Source organism: Sapajus apella, unplaced genomic scaffold (assembly GCF_009761245.1).
Source record: "Sapajus apella isolate SASKATOON/1434 unplaced genomic scaffold, GSC_monkey_1.0 scaffold26, whole genome shotgun sequence".
Lineage (NCBI taxonomy): Eukaryota > Metazoa > Chordata > Mammalia > Primates > Cebidae > Sapajus > Sapajus apella.
Genome location: NW_022436966.1, coordinates 24,469,207 through 24,495,596, shown reverse-complemented (window position 1 = coordinate 24,495,596; position 26,390 = coordinate 24,469,207). Strand labels below are relative to the sequence as shown.

At 36.0% G+C, this 26,390-nt stretch overlaps 1 protein-coding gene across 1 annotated transcript in view; it reads left to right on the top strand.

Moving 5' to 3' along the window:
• GTF2A1L (general transcription factor IIA subunit 1 like) overlaps positions 1-26,390 on the top strand; it is a 73,693-nt gene that overhangs the window by 37,123 nt on the left and 10,180 nt on the right. The window contains exons 7-8 of the mRNA XM_032291704.1: positions 18,263-18,520; positions 20,165-20,254. Of these exons, the coding sequence (XP_032147595.1) occupies positions 18,263-18,520; positions 20,165-20,254 (348 nt within the window). The remainder of the gene's footprint in view (positions 1-18,262; positions 18,521-20,164; positions 20,255-26,390) is intronic.

The following is a 26,390-nucleotide window of genomic DNA, read 5'->3' as shown; positions in this document are numbered from 1 at the left end:
ATTTTTTTGTATTTTTAGTAGATAAAGGGTTTCACCATATTGGTCAGGCTGGTCTTGAACTCCTGACCTCAGGTGATCCACCTGCCTCCACCTCCCAAAGTGCTGAGATTATAGGTGTGAGCCGCTGTGTCCAGCCAGCTCATTTTTTTTTAATATATGGATATTCAATTGTTTTAGCATTGTTTGTTAAAAAGACTACCCTGTCTCACTGAGTTAGTTGTCCGTGCACATTAAGTATCTAATGCACTTCACCTTTAGTGAAAATTATTACATCTGGGTTGGTTTATTACTGAAGGTTTTGTTTTGTTTCATTAATTCATGTGACTATCTTTTCGCTAGTGGCACACTGTCTTGATTATAGTAACTTTATAGTAAATCAGAGTTGAATCTTTTAAATTTGTTCTTTATTCCAAATTGTTTGGGTTATTCTAATTCCTTCATATTTCCATGTAAATGTTAGAATGTGCTTATTAATTTATAAAAAGAAAACTTGCTAAGACTGATTTGGGTTGTGTTGAATCTGTAGATCAGTAAAGGGAATTGACATCTTCACAATATTGAATTTTTCAATTCATGGACATAGGTTTTTTTTTTTTAATTTAGGTTTTTGACTTCTCTTACTAATGTTTTCTCATTTGCAGCATATACCTATTGTACATATTCTGTTATATTTTTATCTAAATATTTCATGATTTTTGGTGCTATTATAAATGGTACCGAAAAATGCCATCAAGAACATTTTTTTTCTTATTTCAAGCCTCTTTTGCATTACATTTTTAAAGATATATTTTAATTTTTAATTAATTCATTAGTTTGTGGAGACAGTCTCGCTGTGTTATCCAGTCTGGTCTCGAACTCCTGGCCTCAAGCACTTGTCCCACCTTGGCTTCCCAAAGTGCTGGGATTACAGATAGATGAGCCACTGTGCCGGGCCTAAAATAAATTTTTTAAAAGTTAGAAAAAAACCTAAAAATTTCTAAGTCATTTCAAATACACTGCCACAATATTTTCAAAAGAGGTTGTGCTGGTTTTTCCTGCCACCAGTACTTTGATCAGTTTTGCCACATAGTTAACAGTATATTGCTACTGATTTTTAAAAATTTGATTTTTCTCTTGTGCTAAAATACACATAAAATTAACCATTTAACTATTTTATTTTAAAATTGTTTTTACAATTTTTAGCTGTATAGCTTAGTGGTAGTAACTATATTCACATTGTTGTTCAGCTATCACCACTACTGATATCTAGAAATTTTTCATCTTCCCAAACTCCATGCCCATTAAATAGCAACTCCCCATTTCTCACTCCCCCAGTCCCTGGCAAACAACCATTCTACTTTCCATCTCTATGAATTTGACTACTTTAGTTACCTCATATAAGTGGAATCAGACAGTATTTGGCCTTCTTCATTTAGTATAATGTCTCAGGGTTCATCCATGTTGTAGCATAGTATTCCATGGTATATATGTAACACGTTTTCTTTATTCAGTCCACCATGTATGGGCACCTGGGCTGATTCCATGTCTTTGCTATTGTGACTAGTACTTCAATAAACATAGGAGTGCAGATATGTTTTTGGTAGAAATACTTCTTTTCCTTTGGGTCTATACCCAGTAATGGGATTGCTGGATTGAATGGTTGTTCTGTTTTAAGTTCTTTGAGAAATCTCCAAACTGTTGTCCATGGTGGCTCAACTAATTTACATTCCCTCCAACAGTGTACAACCGTTCCTTTTTCTCTGCTTGCTGGCATCTCTTGTTTTTTGACCTTTTAATAATATCCATTTTGACTTGCGTGAGAATGTATCTTATTGCATTTTTGATTTGTATTTCTCTGATGATTAGTAAGATATGGAACATTTTTTTCATATATTTCTTGGCTGCTTCTATCTCTTCTTTTAAGAAGTATCTATTCCTGTCATTTGCCTACTTTGTAATGGGGTCATTTGATTTTTGCTTGTTGAATTGTTTAAGTTCCTTATAAATTCTGGATATTACAACTTTGTCATGCGTAGTTTGTGAATATTTTCTCTAATTCTATAGGTTGTCTGTTTACTCTGTTGATACTTTTTTTTTGCTGTGCAGAACCTCTTTAGTTTAATTAGGTCTCACTTGTCAATTTTTGTTTTTGTTGCAATTGCTTTTGAAGACTTAGTTGTAACTTATTTCTCAAGGCTGATGTCCAGAATGGTGTTTCCCAAGTTTTTTATACGATGTATTTTTTCTTTCTTCAATTTTTTTTAAATTGCATTTTAGGTTTTGGGGTACATGTGAAGAACATGCAATATTGTTGCATAGGTACACACATGGCAGTGTGATGTGCTGCCTTCCTCCCCATCACTTATATCTGGCATTTCTCCCCATGCTATCTCTCCCCAACTCCCCTCCCCCCACCGTCCCTCCCCTGTTTCCCTCCTACAGACCCCAGTGTGTGATGCCCCCCTCACTGTGTCCATGTGTTCTCGTTGTTCAATGCCCACCTATGAGTGAGAACATGCAGTGTTTGATTTTCTGTTCTTGTGTCAGTTTGCTGAGAATGGTGGTTTCCAGGTTCATCCATGTCCCTACAAAGGACACAAACTTATTGTTTTTTATGGCTGCAAAGTATTCCATGGTGTATATGTGCCACATTTTCCCTGTCCAGTCTATCATCGATGGACATTTGGGTTGGTTCCAAGTCTTTGCTATTGTAAACAGTGCTGCAATGAACATTCGTGTACATGTGTCCTTATAGTAGAACGGTTTATAATCCTTTGGATATATACCCAGTAATGGGATTGCTGGGTCAAATGGAATTTCTATTTCTAGGTCCTTGAGGAATCGCCACACTGTCTTCCACAATGGTTGAACTAATTTACACTCCCACCAACAGTGTAAAAGTGTTCCTATTTCTCCACATCCTCTCCAGCATCTGTTGTCTCCAGATTTTTCAATGGTCGCCATTCTAACTGGTGTGAGATGGTATCCCAATGTAGTTTTGATTTGCATTTCTCTAATGACCAGGGATGTTGAGCATTTTTTCATATATATGTTGGCTTCATGTATGTCTTTTGTAAAGTGTCTGTTCATGTCCTTTGCCCACTTTTGAATGGGTTTGTTTGTTTTTTTCTTGTAAATCTGTTTTAGTTCTTTGTAGATTCTGGATATCAGGCCTTTGTCAGATGGATAGATTGCAAAAGTCTTTCCCCATTCTTTTGATTGGTGATTCACTCTAATGACTGTTTCTTTTGCTGTGCAGAAGCTGTGGAGTTTGATTACGTCCCATTTGTCTATTTTGGCTTTTGTTGCCAATGCTTTTGGTGTTTTGGTCATGAAGTCCTTGCCTAAGCCTATGTCCTGAATGGTTTTGCCTAGGTTTTCTTCTAGGTTTTTTATGGTGTTAGGTCTTACGTTTAAGTCTTTAATCCATCTGGAGTTAATTTTAGTGTAAGGTGTCAGGAAGGGGCCCAGTTTCTGCTTTCTGCACATGGCTAGCCAGCTTTCCCAACACCATTTATTAAACAGGGACTCCTTTCCCCATTGCTTGTTTTTGTTAGGTTTGTGATAGATCGGATGGTTGTAGATGTGTTATGTTGCCTCTGAGGCCTCTGTTCTGTTCCATTGGTCTATATCTCTGTTTTGGTACCAGTACCATGCTGTTTTGATTACTGTAGCCTTGTAGTATAGTTTGAAGTCAGATAGTGTGATGCCTCCTGCTTTTTTTTTTTTTTTTTTTTTTTACTTAGAATTGACTTGGCTATGCAGGCTCTCTTTTGGTTCCATATGAAGTTTAAGGTTTTTTTTTTTCCAGTTCTGTGAAGAAGGTCATTGGTAGCTTGATGGGGATAGCATTGAATCTGTAAATTACTTTGGGCAGTATGGCCATTTCACTATATTGATTCTGCCTAGCCATGAACATGGAATGTTTCTCCATCTGTTTGTGTCCTTTCTTATTTCGTTGAGCAGTGGTTTGTCATTCTCCTTGAAGAGGTCCTTTACATTATTTGTTATTTATATTCCTAGGTATTTTATTCTTTTTGTAGCAATTGTGAATGGCAGTTCCTTCTTGATTTGCCTCTCTTTAAGTCTGTTATTGGTGTATAGGAATGCTTGTGATTTTTGCACATTGATTTTATATCCTGTGACTTTGCTGAAGTTGCTTATTAGTTTCAGGAGATTTTGGGCTGAGACAAAGGGGTCTTCTAAATATCCAATCATGTCGTCTGCAAATGGAGACAATTTGACTTCCTTCTTTCCTAATTGAATACACTTTATTTCATTAAGAACTTGCTTTATGTATCTGGGTGCTCCTGTATTGGGTGCGTATATATTTAGGATCGTTAGCTTTTCTTGTTGCATTGATCCTTTTACCATTATGTAATGTCCTTCTTTGTCTCTTTTGATCTTTGTTGGTTTAAAGTGTATTTTATCTGAGATGAGAATTGCAATGCCTGCTTTTCTTTGCTCTCAATTTTCTTGGTAAATATTCCTCAAAAAAAAAGTTATTTCTTTATTTTGAGCCTTTGTGTGTCCTTGCATGTGAGATGGGTTTTCTGGATACATCACACCGATGGGTTTTGGCTTTTTATCCAGTTTGCCAGTCTGTGTCTTTTGGCTGGGGCATTTAGCCCATATGTTTAGGGTTAATATTATGTGTGAATTTGATCCTGCCATTTTGATGCTAGTTGGCTGTTTTGCTCATTAGTTGATGCAGTTTCTTCATTGTGTTGATGTTCTTTACCATTTGGTATGTTTTTGGAGTGGCTGGTACTGGTTGTTCCTTTCTATGTTTAGTGCCTCTTTCAGGAGCTCTTGTAAAGTAGGCCTGGTGGTGATGAAATCTCTGAGTACTTGCTTTTTTATAAAGGATTTTTATTTTTTCTTCACTTATGAAGCTTAGTTTGGCTGGATATGAAATTCTGGGTTGAAAGTTCTTTTCTTTAAGGATGTTGAATATTGGCCCCACTCTCTTCTGGCTTGTAGGGTTTCTGCTGAGAGATCTGCTGTGAGTCTGATGAGCTTCCCTTTGTGGGTAACCTGACCTTTCTGTCTGGCTGCCCTTAGCATTTTCTCCTTCATTTCAACCCTGGTGAATCTGACGATTATGTGCCTTGGGTTTGCTCTTCTTGAGGATATTTGTGGTGGTCTCTGTATTTTATGGACTTATATATTGGTCTGCCTTGCTGGGTTGGGAAAGTCTTCCTGGATAATATCCTGAAGAGAATATTCCAGCTTTGATTCATTCTCTCCATCACATTCAGGTACACCTATCAAACGTAGATTAGATCTTTTCACATAGTCCCATATTTCTGGGAGACTTTGTTCATTCCTTTTTACCCTTTTTTATCTTATCTTGCCTTCTCGTTTTATTTCATTGAGTTGATCTTCGACCTCTGATATCCTTTCTTCTGCTTGGTCAATTTGTCTGTTGAAACTTGTGCCTGCTTTGCCAAGTTCTCGTGTTGTGTTTTTCAGCTCCATCAATTCACTTGTATTCCTCTCTAAGTTGTTTATTCTTCTTAGCATTTTGTCAAATCTTTTTTCAAGGTTCTTAGTTTCTTTGCATTGGGTTAGAACATGTTCTTTTAGCTCACAGAAGTTTCTTATTACCCACCTTCTAAAGCCTGATTCTGTCAATTCATCATACTCATTCTCCATCCAGCCTTGTTCCCTTGCTGGTGAGGAGTTGTGATCCCTTGTATGAGGAGTGGTGTTCTGATTTCAGGTGTTTTCATCCTTTTTGCGCTCGTTTCTTCTCATCTTTGTGTATTTATCCACCTGTCGTCTTTGTAGTTGTTGACTTTCAGATTGGGTCTCTGAGTGGACGTCCAGTATGTTGATGATGAAGTTATTTCTTTCTGTTTCTTAGTTTTCCTTCTACCAGTCAGGCCCCTCTGCTGTAGGACTGCTGAGGTCCACTCCAGGCCCTGCTTGCCTGGGGATCACCTGCAGCAGCTACCGAACAGTAAGGGTTGCTGCCAGTTTCTTCTGCTATCTTTGTCCCTGAAGGATACCCGCCAGATGTCAGTCTGAGCTATCCTTTATGTGGTGACTCTTTGGATATATAGGGGTCAGTGAGCTGCTTGAGGAGACAGTCTGTCCTTTATAGGAGCACAAGTGCTCAGCTGTGAGCTCCATTGTTCATTCAGAGTTGCTGGGCAGGTATGTTTAAGTCTGCTGCAGCTGAACTCAAAACCCCTCCACCCCCTTTTTCTTCCCCAGGTGTTCTGTCCCAGGGAGTTAGGGCTTTATTTATGAGTTTCTGTTGTGCTGCTGGCTTTTTTTCAGGGCCACCCTGCCCAGCGAGGAGGCAGCCTAGTCACTGCCTGCCTGCAGGGGCTTTGCTGAGCTGCTGTGGACTCTGTCCAGCTGCCGTGTGAACTTCCCTGCAGTCCTGTTTATACAGGTGTAGTTAGAACTGCCTCGGCAATGGCAGCCCACCTCTGTAAGGCGGACTCTCTTTCTAATGGCTGGCTGCCTCGGCAATGGCGGGCTGCCTAAGCAGTGGCAGACTACCTCCATAGTGGTGGAGTGCCTCGGTAATGGTGGACACCCCTCCCCCACAGAGCTGGACTGTCCTGGGTTAGCTGTGCTTGCTGTGATACTCTCAATCCAGAGCATTTCAGATTGCTGTTTTTTTGTCGGGGTGGGACCAGCCGAGCCTGCTCCCTGCCTCAGAGCCTTTTTTTTTTTGTCTCCCAGGTGTTCCAGTAGCCTGTTGAAAACGCGTCGGGATCTTTGTGATTTCCCGTGTGGCAACCCACTGCCCCAGCTGAAATAGCTGTGCTGAGATTCATGGCGCTTTTTTGCCCAGGAATCTCCTGGCCTGGCTCCCTGTTTTAGTCCCCTTTTCTATCAGTTGAATGGGCGACTCTGTCTTCCCCGAGCTCCAAACGCCAGCTAAAACAGTGCCTGGACCCATGTATTTTGCACAGAGAACAGCCGTGCAACAGCCGCTTCGGCTGAAACAGCCGTGCTGGCCAAAACAGCTGCACTGGCGACCCGTGGGTCTCCTCCACCTGGGAATCTCCTGGTCTGTGGGCAATAAAAATCTGTCTGGAAATGCGACAACCACTCACCCTCTGTGCTTTTGCTGGGAGCTGCAATCCTGAGCTGCTCCTAATTGGCCATCTTGGATCCATCCGTTCTAGGATTTTTTATAGTTTGAGGTCTTACATTCAAATCTTTAATTCATCTTGAGTTAAGGTTTGTATATGGTGCAATGTAGGAGTCCAGCTTCATTCATCTGTATATGGCTAGCCAGCTATCCCATCACCATTTATTGGATAGGGAGTCCTTTCCTCATTGTTATTTTTGTTGACTTTGTCAAAGAGCAGATGGCTATGGGTGTGTGGCTATATTTCTGAGTTCTCTATCCTGTTCCACTGGTCTATGTGTTTGTTTTTGTACGAGTTCCATGCTGTTTTGATTACTGTTGCTTTATAATATGGGTTGAAGTTAGTAATGTGATGTCTCCAGCTTTGTTTTTTTTGCCTATGATTGTTTTGGCTGTTCAGGCTGCTTGTTGGTTGCATATGAATTTGAGAATGGTCTAGGGTTTTGTTTTGGTTGATAGGTTTTTTTTACTGATTCAATTTCATAATTAGGTATTGGTCTATTTAGAGTTTTAATTTCTTCCTATTCATTCTTAGGAGATTGCTTTCAGGAATTTATTAATTTCCTCTAGATTGTCTAGTTTGTGTGCATAGCTGTGTTCATAATAGTCTCTGAGGATCTTTTGAAGTTATATGCGATTGGTTGTAATGTCACCTGTGTCATTTTTGATTGTGCATATTTGGATCTTCTCTTTGTTTTTCTTTGTTAATCTAGCTAGTACTTGCTTGTATGAGAAAGCTCTTATACCTCCTTCACTTATGAAGCCTAATTTGGTGGGATATGAAATTGTTGGTAGGAATTTCTTTTCTTCAAGAATGCTGGAAATAGGCCTACAATCTCACCTGACTGGTAAGGTTTCTGCTGAGAAGTCTACTGTTAACCTGGTGGGTTTCCCTTTGTACATGATCTGACTTTTTTCTCTAGTTGCCTGTATATATAGTATTGACCTTGCATAGTCTGGTAGTTATACGCCTTGGTAATGTTGATTTTGTATAGTACCTTGAAGATGTTCTCTGAATTTCTTGTATTTGGATATCTACCTTTCTAGCAAGATTAGGGAAATGTTCTTGAATTATTCCATCAAATATGTTTTCTAGTTTGTGTAGTTTTCTTCTTTCTCATTCAAGAATGCCAGCAATTCATAGATTCGATTGCTTTACATAATCCCAATACCACACTATTTTTATTATTGTAATTTTATAGTATGTCTTAAAATCAAGAAATAGAAGACTTTCAACTTGGTTCTTCTTTTTCAAGATTGTTTTGGCTATTTGGCATTCCTTGAGATTTGAATTTTTGGGTAGACTTTTTTCTTTTTCTGCCAACACTCTTGTTGAGTTTTTGATAGACATTCTATTGAATCTTTAGATGGCTTTGGATAATAGTCACATCTTAATCATATTGATTTTTGAATCCATGAGCACAGAATGTCTTTCAATTTATTTTTGTCTTTATTTTCTTTCCGTAAGTTTTTGTTGTTTTCAGCATATACAAGTCTTTTGCCTCCCTTGTTCTGTTTGTTCCTAAATATCCTATTCTTTTTGATACTATTGAAAATGGAATTACTTTCCTAATTTTCTTATTAAGTTTTAAATTATTATTTATGGAAATGCAACTGATTTTTGTGTGTTGATTTTGTATTCAACAACATTGTGGAATTTATTTATTAGTCCTAACAGTTTACATGTCTATGTGTATGGAAACTTTAGGGTTTTCTATATATAAAGGCATATCCTCTATAAACAGAGAGAATTTTAGTTTTTGCTTTCTAATTTTGATGTCTTTTGTTTCTTTTTCTTGCCTAATCATCCTAGCTAGTACCTTTAGTAGTCTGCTGAATAGAAGTAGTGAAAGTAGTTGTCCTTCCCTTCTTTCTAATCTTAGAGATTTCAGGCATTTACCATTGAGTATGATTTTTGTTTTATGTTGAGCTATCCTTGCATCCCAGGAATAAATCTCATTTGGTCATGGTGTAGGATTCTTGTAATGTGCTATTATATATATTTGCCAATATTTTATTGAGGATTTTTGCATGAATATTCATCAGAAATATTGGTCTGTAATTTTTATGTTTTGTCATTGTCTGACTTTGGTATCAGGGTAATGCTGACCTCATAAAATAAGTTTGGAGATATTCTGTCCTCTTCCATTTTTTGGAAGAGTTTGAGGATAATTGGTATTAATTTGTCTTTAAATGTTTGGCATAATTTACTAGTGAAGCCATTTGTCCTGGATTTTTCTTTGTAGATAGGGTTTTGATTATTCAGTCTACTTTCCAGTTAATAGACTTATTAAGATTTTTATTTCTTAATGATTCAGTCTAGATTGTGTATTTCTAGGACTTTAAAATTTTTAAAATAGATTATCTGATTTGTTGTGGTGTAAGTCACAAAAAGTTTATGCCTTTACAACTTTGCCCTACCCCACTTTGTCTTATTGCTGTTACAGATTACTTCTTTATATATTATTTACCCATTAACATAGTTTTTTATGCTTTTAAATGATGCAAAAGAATAAAAATAATTATGAACTAAAATTACATTAATACTGATTTTTGTATTTATCCATGTATTTACCTTCTCTTAAAGTTCTTTATTTTTCTGTAAAATTGGTAATGATGTCCCCTCTTTTATTTATAATGTTATTTTATTATTATTTTTTTTGAAACAGGGTCTCACTCTGTTACCCAGGCTGGAGTGCAGTGGTGCAGTCTTGGCTCACTGCAAACTCTGCCTCCTGAGTTTAAATGATTCTTGTGCTTCAGCCTCCTGAGTAGCTGGGATTGCAGGTGTGCTCTGCTATACCTGGCTAATTTTTGTATTTATAGTAGAGTTGGGGTTGTGTCATGCTGGCCAGGCTGGTTTTTAACTCCTGGCATCAAGTGATTCACCTGCCTCAGTCTATCAGAGTGCTGTGATTATAGGTGTGAGCCACTGCGCCTGGCCCTTATTTATAATTTTAGTTGGGTCTTCTCTTCTTCTTATCAGTCTAGTTATAAAGGTTTATCAATTTTATTGATCTTTTTGAAGAAGCAACTCTTGGTTTTGTTGATTTTTCTCTATTTATTCTCATTTCTGTGTTTTCTTTTTCTCTAATCATTATTATTTCTTTTATTCTGTTAGCTTTAGGTTTGAATTTGTTCTTTTTAGTTTTTTAAGGTATAAAGTGAAGCTGTTAATTGGAGATTGATCTTTTTAAATGTAAGCATTTGTAAGTATATATTTCCCTCTTAGCATTGTTTTCACTGCATCCCCATCCTTTTTTTTGTTTTTGTTATTTTAGGTGGAGTTTGACTCTGTTGCCCAGGCTGGAGTACCCAGGTGCAATGTTGGGTCACTGATTCTTTCATCATTATGTAATTAAAATTTTTTTTTCCTTTTTAAATAACAGTTTTTGACCCAAAATCCATTTTGTCTGATGGTAACATAGCCACTGCAGCTCTGTTGTTATGATTTGCATGGAATTTATTTTTCCATCTTTTCACTTTCAGTCTATTCATATACTACATCTTTAGTCTCTTATAGAGAGCATATAGTTGGATCTTGTTTTTTTTATCCATTCTTTCAAACTATGTTATTGATTGGGAGGTTTAATTCTTTTACATTTAGAGTAATTACTAATAGGAAGAACTAAATTGCCATTTTGTTGTTTTCTACATGTATTTAGCTTTTCTGTGATTTCCTCGTTTATTACCTTCCTCTTTGTTTAATTGATTTTTGGTTTCCCTTCTCTTTTCCTTTGCGTACATTCCATAGATATTTTTTTTTGTGGTTACCATGGGTATTACATAGAATATTTTAGGCTTATAATGATTTATTTTAATCAGATACCTACTTAAATTCAATCACATACAAAAGTTTATTCCTTTACAACTTTGCCCTCCCCCACTTTGTCTTATTGCCGTTACAGGTTACTTCTTATATATATTATTTACCCATTAACATAGTTTTTTATGCTTTTGTCTTTTAAATGATGTAGAACAATAAAAATAATTATAAACTAAAATTACATTAATACTAATTTTTGTATTTGTCCATGTATTTACCTTTACCAGATAATTTTACTTTTTGTGTAGTAACATTTTGTTACTATCTAGCATGTATTCATTTTAATTTAAAGGACTCCTTTTTAATATTTCTTGTAGGGAAAATCTAATGGTAATGAATTACCTTGTTTTTTGTCTAGGAATGTCTTAATTTATCTTTCATTTTTTAAAAGATGGTAAGGCAGAGTTTATTCATGGGGATCTATGGCAGTAGGAACTACTCCAGCTGGGTTTTGCACTGGGAGAGAGAGACTGGACTCGACTCCCTCCCTTATTTTTGCAAGATAATTTTGCCAGATACAGAACTCTTGGTTGATCTTTTTTTTTTTTTTTTTTTTTTTTTTAAACACTTTAAATATGTCATCCCACCACCTTGTGGTCTTGAAACTTCTGCTGAGGAATCTGCCAAAACACTTATTGAGGATTCCGTAGACATCGATGAATTGCTTTTCTCTTGATGCTTTAAAGTTATTAAAAAATTTATTTCTGACTACCGCATATTCTCACTTACAAGTGGGAGCTAAACAACAAGAACACATGGACACTAGGAGGGGAACAATGAACATGGGAATAATTAAGGGTGGAGTGTGGGAGGAGGGAGAGGATCAGAAAAAAATCCGTACTCATTAAATACTATGCTTATTACCTGGGTGATGATATTATCTGTAAACTAAACCCCTGTGACACATAGTTTACCTACATAACAAACCTGTACGTATATCCCTGAACCTAAAGTAAAAGTGAAAGAAAAAGTGCAAAGTTCCATTTAGGAAAGAGATCTCCCTTTTTGATGCATTAAAATATTACACATTCTAAACTGAAACTTGGCTGGGCACAATGGCTCATACCTGTAATCTCAGCACTTTGGGAGGCTGAGGAAGGAGGATTGCTTGAGTCCAGGAGTTCAAAACCAGCCTAGGCAACATGGCAAAACCCCATCAGTACCAAAAACACAAAAAAATTAGCTGGGCATGGTGGTGCCCTCCTGCAGTTCCAGCTCCTCAGGAGGCTGAGGTGGGAGGATCGCTTGAGCCCAGGAGGTCAAAGCTGCAGTGAGCTGAGATTGGGCCACTGAATTTCAGCCTAGACAACAGAGTGAGACTTAATCAAAACTGAAACGTAATCCTTCAAATATGTTTATTTGTCCTAAAACAATCTACCTGTAAGTATATAACTGTAAAACACTTATTTTCCCATTTTGAAATCTCTAATATAAAAATGTATTTTATAAAAATATTTTTTAAAACATAAAATGCTATATAATAAACATTTAAAAATGATTTTAATTTTTATATATTAGACAGGGTCTTACTGTGATGCCCAGGCTGGAGTGCAGTGGCAGGTCATAGTTCACTGTAGCTCTGATCTCCCGGGCTCAAGTGATTCTCCTGCCTCAGCCTCCTGAGTAGCTGGGATTATAGGCACACGCCACCATACCTGGCTAATTTTTAAACATTTTTATTTTTAGTAGAGATAAGATTGGTCTTGAACTCCTGAGCTCAAGTGATCTTTTTGTCTTGTCCTCCCAAAGTGCTGGGATTACAGGCATAAACCACCACACCTTGTTTAAAGGTATTGTTTTTAAATTTTAATTTCTAATTATTTCTTGCTACTATATAGCTATACATTTGAATTTTGTAAATTGACCTTATAACCTGTGACCTTGTTAAACCCACTTAATTTTAGTAGTTATTTTGTAGACCCTTTGCGGTCTACATAAAGCTATGTAGACTATAATCTATTTTGATAAGTAAAAAGTTCTTTCTTCCCAATCAGAATCACTTTTTTTTCTTAGCTTATTGCACTGATTAGGACTTTCAGTACAAAATTAAATAGGAGAGCCGAGAGCAGAGATCTCGTTCCTGATCTTAAGGGGAAAGCATTCTATCTTTCATCAAGTACTATGTTAGCTGTATGGTTTTAATTTTTTTTTTTTTTTTTTTTTTTGGTATACATCATTTATATGATAGAGAAAATGTTCTTTTATTTCCTTTTTTTTTTTTTTTTTATTTTTTTATCATGAGTTGATGTTAAGTGAAAACAATTTTCCTCTATGTCTATTGAAATAAATGGATTTCCTTCTTTCATGTTTTGATGTGGTGAGATACACTGATTGACTTTTGAATGTTCAACTTTCAAATGCATTCCCAGGATAAACTTCCTTCAGTCATGTTGTGTTACTCATTTTATATATTGTTGTAGTCAATTTGCTAAGATTTTGTTGTGGATTTTTGCCTCAATGTTCATGAGGAATACTGGTTTGCAGTTTTCTTTTTTTGTGCTGGGTATTAGAAAAATTCTGAATTGGCCGGGCGCGGTGGCTCAAGCCTGTAATCCCAGCACTTTGGGAGGCCGAGGCGGGTGGATCACAAGGTCAAGAGATCGAGACCATCCTGGTCAACGTGGTGAAACCCCGTCTCTACTAAAAATACAAAACATTAGCTGGGCATGGTGGTGCGTGCCTGTAATCCCAGCTACTCAGGAGGCTGAGGCAGGAGAATTGCCTGAACCCAGGAGGCGGAGGTTGTGGTGAGCCGAGATCGCGCCATTGCACTCCAGCCTGGGTAACAAGAGTGAAACTCCATCTCAAAAAGAAAAAAAAAAAAAAAAATTCTGAATTTTTCTTTGTGGGAACGTTTTTAAGGGAATATAATTTCTTTAACTGATACATCTCTTTAGGTTATCTGTTTCTTCTTGATTAAATTTTGGTAATTTCTTTCAGTGAATATATCCATTTAAGTTGTAAGATTTATCGAAAGGTGATAGTACATTCTTTTAATGCCCTTAGGGTCTATTTAACATCCCTTCTTTAATTCTTAATACCGTTTGCTTGTGTCTTCTGTCTGTCTCTCTTTCTGTCTCTCTCTGTCATGCTAGAAGTTTTTTGATTTTTTTTTTTTTTTTTTGAAACAGTCTCTGTTGTTCAGGCTGGAGTTCAGGTGGCATGATCTTGGCTCACTGCAACCTGTGTCTCCTGGGTTCAAGTCATTCTTGTGCCTCAGCCACCCCACTAGCTGGGATTACAGGTTTGCGCCACCACATCTGACTAATTTTTGTATTTTTAGTAGAGATTAGGTTTCATCATGCAAGGCTGGTCTCCAACTCTTGACCTCAAGTGATCCACCTGCCTTGCCTCCTAAAGAGCTGGGATTACAGGTGTGAGCCACTTCGCCTTGCCAGGTTTTTCCGTTTTATTGAGAATTTCAAAGAATGACCTTTTGGCCTTACTGATTTATCTCTCTCTTTTTTTTTTGGTTTTCAATTTCACTTTTTTCCCTTTTAAACTTTTTATTGTTTCCTTCCTTCTGTTTACTTTGGACTTATTTTGGCCTTCCTTTTCTAGTTTCTTAATGTGGAATATTAGGCAATTGATTTGAGATGTACTTATTTTCTGATAAAATAATTTAATGTGATATATTTCTCTCTAGGTACTGCTTTGGGTACGTCTCAAAAGTTTTGACATTATGCTTTCATTTACATTAAATTAAAATTATTTTTTAATTTCTCTTATGATTTAGTCTTTGACCCATGGGTATTTAGAATTGTGATGTTTAATTTTTAAATATTTGGCGGATTTTCCAGATACCTTTCTGTTACTGGTTTTTAGTGTAATTCCTTTGTGGTCAGAGAACATACTTATGTATTTTAAATTTGTCAGTGTTTGTTTTATGTTTCAGAATACAATTTACCTTGGTGAACATGATGTGTCCTCTTGAAGCTATTTGGTTATTTTTGAGTGGAGTGTTCCATATACATATATTAATTAGGTCAAGTGGGCTGGTTGCATTGTCGAGGGTTTCCATATCTTTACTGAATTTCAGTTCACTTTTTCTATTGAGTACTGAGAGAGGAATGTTAAGTCTTCAGCCATAATTGTGGATTTGTCTATTTCTTTTTTTAGTTTCATTACTTTTTAGTTTATGTATTTTTGAAGCTAGGTTGATAGGTGTACAAGTATTTAGGATAGTCATCTTCTTCAGTTGATCCCTTTATAATTTTGTAATGCTTTTATTTATCTCTGGTAATATTTCTGGTTCTGAAGTTTATTTTTTTCTGATATCAATATAGCAGTTTTAGGTTTATTTTGATTAGTGTTTGCATGGTATGTGTTTTTTTTCTGTTAATTTACTTTTAACTTACCTGTGTCATTGTAGTTAAAGTGAATTTATTATAGACAGCATATGGTTGGGTCTTACTAATTTAATCCAGTCTAAATCTTTTAAATGAGATGTTTAGGCCATTTTTATTTAATAGATTTATTAATCAACTTGTCAGGGTATGTGTGTGTGTGTGTGTTTCTTCCTTTTTTTTCTGTTTTCCTGAGGGCTTTTGATTCTTTTCTTGGCCACGTCACATCTATTGATGACCCCTTCAGATGAAATTTTTACTCTGATATTGTAGTGTTTATTTTTAGAATTGTGTGCTGAAATTCTTTTTTTTTTTCTTTCTTTCCCTAACTCCCCAAACTTGTTATCTATGCTGAAATTCTTTATTTGTTCATGCACTTTTTTCCCGCTTTTTTCACTAGATTATTTGACGTATCAATCATAGTCTGACAATTCTATCTTTGAGTCTGGTTCTCTTGATTGCTTTGCTGTGTGATGGTTGGTTTTTGTTGCTTTTTTGTTTATTATTATTATTTTTGAGAAGGGTCTCACTCTATCACTTAGGCTGGAGTGCAGTGGTGCAATCACAGCTCACTGCAGGCTCAACCTTCCTGGGCTCAGGTGATCTTCTTGCTTCCACCTCCTCAGCATGCACCACAAATCCCAGCTAATTTTTTTTTTTTTTTTTGTATTTTTTGTAGATATGGCATCTTGCTATGTTTTCCAGACTAGTCCTGAACTTCTGGGCTCAAGCAATCTGCCAGCTTTGGCCTCCAAAAGTACTGAGATTACAGGCATGAGTGGCCATGCCCAGCTTCATTATTTTTGATTGAATGTCAGACATCTTATATAGGAAAGGAGAGACTGAGATAAATAGTATTTACAGTTGGAAATGGGCATTACTCTTCTTACAGACAGATATGTTTGTATGTCTCATCTGTAAGGGCTATCCCTTCTTGGATTTCGGGCTGCTTCAAGAAAAGTTGTGATTTTGTAATTTATCCAGCTTTTATTCATTGTTAGTGTGGTAGAGGCATTCTTTTCAGCTTTTACATTATGGGCAGTGGACCCTCTAAGATTTCTCTTATTCTTAGCAGAATAAAAACTTATTTATGTAATTTGGACTTGTTTTCATTTTTGAGCACATAGCCATTAATTTTTGCATACATGTGATATTCCTTATATTTCATCTGTGAAGGAAATCTGTTTCCAATCTAGTAAAAATTAATTACATGGAAACATGTAATTTTAGTCTATTAATTTGAATTTTTCTACACAGGATTATTTGTTGGGAATACTTTTTTGAGGTTCATTATTGGTAACATTCATATGAGTTTGAATCCTAGAAGGGCAGTTGTTCACTCAGAAAATAAGTTGAGTATATGCATATTAATAAAGTTGTGTCTTAAGTTATTGAGATGTGTATTATTAAACATCACCTATGACTTGCAAACTCAGAAGAAAGATGAATAAAGGGCATCTGTTCAAACCTTAGTAAAACTTCTTGGCTTCTGTTAGGGGCCTGCAGATTCCCAAGACTTCCCAGGCCGATATGATGAAGGCTCTTTGGGTGCTGTATTACTCTTCATTCCCCTCTTCATAGCCCCTGGCAACCTTGATTTTACTTTCTGTTTTTATGAACTTGCCTGTTCTAGGTGCCTTATATAAGTGAAGTTGTATAAGATTTGTCCTTTTGTGTTTGCCTTATTTCACTTATATAATCCTTTATATTTCTTATTCCTTTCCATATGCTTGGGCTACACTTCATACTCCAATCTTAAAGCTAATGTAACCTGTTATTTATGCAATACGTGTGTCAGTATATGTATGGGTTTCCAAAACAACCAGCATCATAGCATCTGGAGCTTTCACCAAGTTTTCAAGGGGCCTCTGACTTCTCCAAAGAGGTTAAGAACTACTACTATAGATTCTGTAGCATATATAATCATATAAAACAGCCCCTGATCTTAAGGTGCTTGAAATTTTATTGATCTTTGTCCTGTCTATGACAGACTAATGGGGGGAGGAATAATATGGTATGACCAATATAGAAGCCTACATAGAAGAGTGAAGAGTGTAGTCTCCATAATCAAACTTGGGTTTGAATCCTGGTTCATGTTTTCCTGGTTTTGTGAGCTTGGTAAGCCATAGTATCTTATTTCTCAGTGTATTACTTTCAGATTTAAATTAGAAAATGCCTATAAAATACTGGCAGAGGGGTTTATTTGTTAACTGTGCTAGATGAAGTTAATGATAAAAATAATAGCCGTCTATGTGACCAGAGGTGATTACTGAATTTCCTTTGTATATTTTTAATTTTTGTTGTGGTGAAATATATATAACGTAAAAATTTGCTATTATATCCATTTTTAGGTGTACATTTCAGTGGTACTGAGTAATTCACAGTGTTATGCAACCATCACCACTCTCTATTTCTCTCTTCGTCTTCTCCAATAGAAACTCTGTACCCATTAAACAATAACTTTTCATTCCCCTATTCATAGCCCCTGGCAACCTCAATTTTACTATCTGTTTCTATGAATTTGCCTATTCTAGGTGCCTCATGTAAGCAGAATCATATAAAATTTTTTCTTCTGTGTTTGGGTGATTTCACTTAGTATAATCATTTACATTTTTATTCATTAAGCACAATGACATTTGTCTTTTCTGCTTCATTGAATTATTGTTTAAAGTCAAATGAAATAGTTAAAGCCTAATAGGTACTACATAAATTTAAGATGGTATGCGTAAAAACTGGTAAATATTATCTTAAAGTAATGAACTCAATTGCTGTCTACTTATGATTGTGAGTTACTTTATTTATCATTTAAAAAGTTATTCCTACATTACATAGAAATGCTAGGGGTAATTCTAAAATTCAAAGTTAGGTTTTAATGTTTAAGGCAGAAATTTGCTTGAAGTGACCATTTGTGGAATGTGTTAATTTTAAATTTGGATTCAATATTTTATATAATTTATTTGACTTGAGCTTTATTTTATTTCTTTCTCTTTTTAGGATTCTAATTGTCAGGTAGATTTAAGCATTCAGGTTACCGATGATGATATTAATGAAATAATTCAAGTAGATGGAACTGGTGATACATCTTCCAGTGAGGAGATAGGAAATGCAAGAGATGTAGATGAGAATGAACTTCTAGGGATTATTGATACGGAAGATCTGAAGGTTCTTGAAGAAGAAGCTGACAGTATTTCAAATGAGGATTCTGCCGCAAACAGTAGTGATAATGAAGACTCTCAAGACATTGTAGAAGAGGTGAGGATGACTTTTGAGTTGGGACTTTCTTTATTAATTTATAACATTTCTATTTTATTATGCTTTGGAACCAAAAGGATTAGCAAGATTAATATTGACTTACTCTCTTAAAATAAGACTTACTTGGGGCCGGGCATGGTGGCTCATGCTTGTAATCCCAGCACTTCGGGAGATGAAGCAGGTGGATCATTTGAGGTTTGAAGTTCGAGGCCAGATTGGCCAACATGGTGAATCCCCATCTCTACTAATAATACAAAAATTAGCTGCATATAGTGGTGCATGCCTGTAAAGCCAGCTGCTTAGGAGGCTGAGGCAAGAGAATTGCTTGAACCCAGGAGACAGAGGTTGTGGTGAGCCAAGAAGTGCCACGGCACTTCAGCCCGGGCAACAGAGCAAGATTCTGTCTCAAAAAAACAAAACAAAACAAAACAAAACAAAACAAAATTATTTATATGGTGGGATTTAAACTTTTAATCTTCAACTGTAATTTAAAACCCATATTAAATATTTGGGAATGGGCTTCTCTATTGGTCTTAACTAGAGGTAGTAGGCGATCTAGGGAATGGGAGTGGCGGTTAAAGAAGGCAGCCTGGGTAGAAACATATAGTATCTGCTCTAATTCTAATAAATGTCATAAAATCCAGGTAGAGTGTGCTTATTAAAAAGTATATAAGTAGTATTAGCTATCATTTATGGTAGCCTTACATATGTGCCAGGTATCATACTAAGTCTTACCTGCCTTGTCTTAATAGTCCCAATGTCCTATGGGTCTTATTGCTAGCCTGATTTTACACATGAGGAACTGAGATATGGAGAGTTCTAGTAACTTGCCCAATGTCAGTTTTGTAATTACTAAGTGGCCAAACAAGGATTTACTTTTTAATTATTATTATTATTTTGTAAGACAGGGTCTCGCTCTGTAGCCCGGGCTGGAGCTCAATGGTATGATCTTGACTCACTGCAACCTCTGCCTTCTGGGTTCAAATGATTCTCATGCCTCAGTCTCCTGAGTAGCTGGGATTACAGGCATACCACCATGCCCAGCTTATATTTGTATTTTCAGTAGAGATGGGATTTCACCATGTTGGCCAGGTTGGTCTCAAACTCCTGGCCTCAAGTGATCTGCCTGTGTCGGCCTTTCAAAGTGCTGGGGTTATAAGAGCGAGCCACTGTACCCAGCTAGAACAGGGATTTAAACTCAGGCTGTTTGACTTTTAAGTACAGTTCTATTTCTGCTGCTCCAGGTTCCTTTATTTCTTTGTTTTGTTTTTTGAGATGGGAGTCTCACTCTGTCACTCAAGCTTGAGTGCAGTGGTACAATCATGGCTCACTGCAGCCTCAACTTACTGGGCTCAGATGATTCTCTTATCTTACCCTCCTGAGTAGCTGGGATTACAGGTGTGTGCCACCATGCCAAGTTAATTTTTTTGTATTTTTGGTAGAGGTGGGATTTCACCATGGTGCCAAAGCTAGTCTTTAACTCCTGGCCCCAAGCAATCTTCTTGCCTAGGCCTCCCATAGTGTTGGGATTATAGGTGTGAGCCACCGTGCCCAGCCAAGTTCCTTTATTTCTATGTATCTCTTTATCTTTAAAAAATATAAAGCATCATAAAATTCCTTAATGAGATCATCTTTCATCTTTAGGACCCTTTAAATTCTGGAGATGATGTTAGTGAACAGGATGTGCCAGACCTGTTTGATACGGATAATATAATTGTCTGTCAGTATGATAAGGTACTGTATTTATGTTTTGGACTTCGGGTTCTTTAACTTCATTTATAGTAAAAAGGTATGTAAAACGATGGGAAATAGGGTGGTGAGTTACACTTCACAGTTAATAGAAACAGCAGTTTAATTCTGAAAATTCTGAGTATGTATTTTGGGCCTAGCACTATGCTATGTGATTTCAGTGATATAAAAAAAAGTGATAGTCCTTAAGGAAGTTATGATCTTATTGAAATAAGATGTTTCTTTTGGAAAACTAGAAAGGCATACAATGAGATGGTAGGTAAATCAACAGCTAAAATATGTGACAGGTAAATCAAATGCTAAAATATGTGGAATGTAAATCAAATGCTTAGATGAATGACATGTAAATCAGATGCTAAGATATGCAGCACAGATAGTAAGCCCTAGAAGTGGCTAGGAAATGTAAGAAATCATTTGTAGTTGGAGTTCCCCACAAATCCCTCATGGGTAATGTGGTGTTTTGAAATGGACCTTGAATGATTTGTAAGATACAGGTAAATATGGAGAATAAGTATCAGAATAGAATAGCCCAGTGAAAAGCAGATAAATGAATGGATGTAGTATGTAGAAGGGACACTGAAGAGACAGCTCTGGTTTGAACAAAGTGTTCTCTTATTGGATGAACAGTACTAGGAAATGAAGCTGGGTTGGGAGACAGAGTAGGAAGCAGATTAGAATACTCTGCATGCTAGTGGGAACAATCTAAATTTGCTCTGAGGGACATTAGCCTTCTGAGAAGGTTATTGAGAAAATTGTAATTGGGTTTAAAAGCTAGATGTGTTTTATTTGGAAAAAGCAATTGGTAAAAGTGGTTAGGGCAGACATGAAGTACCCAGAGCCCAGACAGGATGGCAGGGTAAGAACATGGGAAAGTCAGAGGTAATGATGGAAGAATCAGTGAGACTTGGTCATGAGTTGAAGTTGTCTCAGGTTTCCAGCCTAGAGATTAAGTTAGTAGAAGTTTAACTCTAGCAACTAAAAATAATACTGCTTTTGTTCTTTTTAAAAAACACTACAGCTGTAATTATGTAGTCAAATGGGGAGTTTTTGTTCTTAATTCATGGATATTTATATTCTTAAAGTAGCTCTGAAATATAATTAACTTAGTAAACAATTCATCTATTTAAAGTATACAAGTCAATGGTTTTTTTAAGTATTATTCATGGATATGTATAACATTTATCACAACTTTAGTACATTTTGTCATCCCCAAAAGAAACCTCATACTTGTAATTCTCAGTGCAGCATCTCCCCATTTTCCGCACTCCAAGCCCCTAAGCCTAAGAAACCACCGATTTACTCTCTATTTCTATGGATTTTCCTGTTCTGGAATTTCATATAAAAGGAATTATATAATATGTGGTCTTTTGTTCCTGACTTCTTTCACTTAGCATGGTGTTTTTAAGAGTCATCCATGTTGTAACATGTATCAGGTCTTCATTTAAAAAAAATGCTGAATAATAGTCTATTGAATGGATATACCACATTTTCTTTTTCCATTTGTCTGTTGATGGACATTTGAGTTGTTTCCACTGTAGGGGAGAAAAAAGTAATACCTTTTCCTCACCCATTGCTATGTCCCTGGCTGAGGCACCTATAAAAAAGACAGATTAACAAGAGAAAAATCATTCAAATTTATTTTAATGTACATTTTACTGACACAGGAATCTTTGGAAATGAAGACCCAAATGAACAGGGAAAACTGTTTTTCTGGACAGACATACTGAAGTATGATTGGAGGAAAAAAGGATATGACCTAATGGCAGTAAACTGGAGGGAACTTAGTAAGGCCCGTTGGTTCAGATTATTTGTGTCTCTGTGTCTTCAGAAATAAGGATACTTATTTTCCGTTGTGTATAGGATAGGGACTGCTGTAATAAAGATTTCATGACTTACTTTAGAGGAAGATCAGATAATTCTTTTATGGCCTGCTTCAGGGGAGAAGGGTGAGGGCAAGATCAGAAAGACTTCCCCGCTTCTGCCATTTTTTCAAATGTCAGGATACCAGAACGCATATGGAGTGATGTGTTCTGAACCCCATAGATACCTTTTTGCTACTCCGAATATGCCTCTATGAACATTTGTGTACAGGTTTTTGCATGGATATATGTTTTCATCTGTCTTTGTCTATATTTAGGAGTTGAACTCCTGGGTCGTGTGGTAACAGTTTAAGGAACTGCTAGACTATTTTCCAAAGTGGTTGTACTATTTTACATTCTTGCTAGCAGTATATGAAGGTTTCAGTTTCTTCACATATTGGCCAGCACTGGTTGTGATCTGACTTTCTAATTCTAACCATTCTAATGGGTGTGAAATGGTATATCATTGCAGTTTTGATTTGTATTTTCCTGATAACTAATACATATTTATATATGTAGACTTTTTTTCCCGGTCACAATTTGAATATATTTGGGGGAAACAAGGGGTAATGTTTTGAATTGCTGTAAAAAGAAATCTTTTTCTCAGAAAATAAGGTGACTTTCTCCCCTATAACATTTTATACAAATAGAAAAAAGCAATTTAGATGCTGAATAGAAATATAAACATAAGAAGGAATAGGGGATAGAAAAGGAACAGTTCTTAGTTTGAAACTAGTTTTAGTTTCTTATAAACAACATACTGCCTCCTATAAAGAGAGCATTATAAGGCACTTAATTATATATTCATTCCATAAAGTCTCATGAATAATTTTCTAGACCATTCTGGATGTGATATCCTTTGTTTGCTGCAACATGGGAGACGGCTTGTAGTTAATTACAAAGTGTTTTGTATTTTTTCAGTGTGTTTTCTCATATATTATCTTTCGTTTCTTATAATAACCTTATGGAATAGATAGAGGTGATATTAAATATACACTGCTAACAAATCCCGCATCTGACAACACTTCTAATTAGTGAATATTTTAAGAACAATGGTAAAAAAAAAAATAATGGAAAGCAGGGCATTGTGGAACCATTGAAACATTTTAAAAAAAGGAGTGATGGGCCGGGCACAGTTGCTCACGCCTGTAATCCCAGCACTTTGGGAGGCTGAGTTGGGTGGATCATGAGGTAAGGAGTCCGCAACCAGCCTGACCAACATGGTGAAACCCTGTCTGTATTAAAAGTACAAAAAATAAAAATAGCCGGACATGGTGGCACACGCCTGTAATCCCAGCTACTCAGGAGGCTGAGGCAGGAGAATCTGTTGAACCCAGGAGGTGGAGGTTGCAGTGAGCTGAGATTGCACCACTGCACTCGAGCCTGTGCTACAGATCGACACTCCATCTCAAAAAAAAAAAAAAAAAAAAGGGAGTGATATAGTCAGAAGATAGCCAAAAGAATGTATCTATAAGGTCAAAGTGGGATGAGAAACACTGTTACAGTGAATCTTTGTAAAAGAAAAACTTTCCAGTGCTGGTCACTGGTTGATTTGTTTCAAATAGTATTGAATGTATTCCAACTCAAGTGAATTGAAAGAACTTTCATTAGTCTTTTTTAGAGTTTTACTATTCACTGTGTTTTATGGGCTCAGCACGCTTTTGCTGTGCCATTCTGCTAACTTACTCAGCTTGTTTTAAAGACAGGTAGTATCAGTACCTCTGGAAAAGTATTACAAATGCAGAATCCTGAGTCCTACCCCAGAGTACTGGATAAGAATGTATATTTTAATAAGACTCCTAAATGATTTGCATGTCCATTAAATTTTGAGAAGCACTGTTTGGTTTCTTTAGTATATTCTGTTTGGATTTGGTTAACAGGTGGAATTTATCTTTAAAATTTATAGGCTAACAATTGGGGGGGAAACTGAAAATATAAATATGTACAGTGGAAAAGGGCTAAATGAAGGCCACTGGTTTACATACTGGGTGAGAGTCAGTTAAAGGATATGGATATTTTATTTCAGAGGCCTAGAAAATGTCTAAAATTAATGTAAGGATTTAAGTAATAAAGATATTATAGGGAAAATTAATGGTGAAATGAAACCTTTTACTACAGGTGGAAGTGTTCTGTGCTACAAATAGGACCCTATTTATAGTGGAATGTGAAACCATTTGAATATCCTATATCTTCATTTGACAGTTTAGCAGACGTGCTTATAGCTGACTTTATCCCTTAGAATGCTATGCAGTGATTAATTTCTAGGTGTGTAGCATGGTTTCTTTATAGATACAGAGAGAGATATGTATACGTGTGTGTGTGTGTGTGTGTGTGTGTGTGTGTGTGTATATATATATATACACATATATATATAGTCTCTCTATATACCTGTGTATCTCTATATAATAGTCTCTTTATATATATGTACATTTCCTTCTTTGAATAGATAGTGCATACACATGGTTAAAAAATCAAAATACTATAAAAAGATATACAATGAAAAGTCTGGTTCCCATTCCTTCACCATTTGTGCTTTCTATTAGTAGCTCCTTTTCCTGTCTTGAATGCAAATAAATAGTTATGTTAGTTTTCATAGAATTTCTTTATTCAAATGTAAATACAAAAGATAACATAGTTAACACTATATTCTGTACCTTGCTTTTTTTCTTTTAACAACATATCTCTCAGATCTTCCCACACAAGGAGGCTTTCTTTGTGATAATATTTTAATAGTTGTATAATATCCTATTATAGGATTATTAAAAATTTTTTAATCCTCTACTGATGGATATTTGTGATTTTTCAGTCTTCTGATTTGAATTAATATGTACATAAGACATTTTCATAATGTGTGCAGATATATCTATTAAATAAATCCTCAGAAATGGGATTCTGGGTCAAAGAGCAAATGTATCTGGTTAGGTATTCCCAAAATGCTCTCTAAGAGGGTGTTCCAGTATGCACTCCCACTACAGTGGTTTTAGAGTGCCTGTTTTTCTCTACCCTTCTAATAAAGTGTGATAAAAAATTTGGATCTTTGTCATTATGAAGGATAAAAAATGATACCTTGTTGGAATTTTTCACTTTCCATGTGTTAAAGGGTCATTTGTATTTACTTTTTGTGAACTGCTTATTCATAACCTTTGTCTTTTAAAAACATTAGATTATTTGGTCTTACATTTAGTGATCTCTAAGAGCTCCATATTATTTTGAGGAAGATGAGATTTTTGTTATACACAGAAGTATTTTTTCTCAGTTATTTTCATTGCTTTTTGTTCTTAATGTGCATATTTTGAATCTGTCAGTCTTTAATTTTATGTCTTCTGTTTGAGTGATGAATAAAAAGTTCTTTCTTACCTCGGAGTTTTAAAGGGAAGCTCATGTTTTCATCTACTATTTCTTTCTTTTGTTTTTTAAATTGTACTTTAAGTTCTGGGGTACATGTGCAGGTTTGTAGGTATACACATGCCATAGTGGTTTGTGGCACCTGTCAACCTGTTATTTACATTAGGTATTTCTCCTAATGCTATCCTTCTGCTGGTTTCCCATCAGCCCCCGACAGGCCCCAGTGTGTGATGTTCCCCTCTCTGTGTCCATGCGTTTTCATTGTTCAACTCCCACTTAAGAGTGAGAACATGCAGCATTTGCTTTTCTGTTCCTGTGTTAGTTTACTGAGAATGATGGTTTCCAGCTTTATCTATGTCCCTGCAAAGGACATGAACTCTTCATTTTTTATTGCTGCATAGTTTTCCATGATGTATATGTGCCACATTTTCTTTATCCAGTCTATCATTGATGGGTATTTGGGTTGGTTTCAACCCTTTGCTATTGTGAACAGTATTGCAATAAACGTATCTGTGCATGTGTCCTTATAGCAGAATGATTTATAATTCTTTGGGTATATACCCAGTAATGGGATTGCTAGGTCAGATGGTATTTCTAGTTCTAGATCTTTGAGGAATTGCCACACTGTCTTCCACAATGTTTGAACTAATTTACACTCCCACCAACAGTGTAAAAGCATTCCTATTTCTCCACATCCTCTCCAGCAACTGTTGTTTCCTGACTTATTAAATGATTGCCATTCTAACTGGTGTGACATGATCTCTCATTGTGGTTTTGATTTGCATTTCTCTAATGACCAGTGATGATGAGCTTTTTTTTTTTTTTTAATATGTTTGTTGGCTGCATAAATGTCGTCTTTTGAGAAGTGTCTGTTCATATCCTTCACTCACTTTTTGATGAACTTTTTTTTTTTTTTT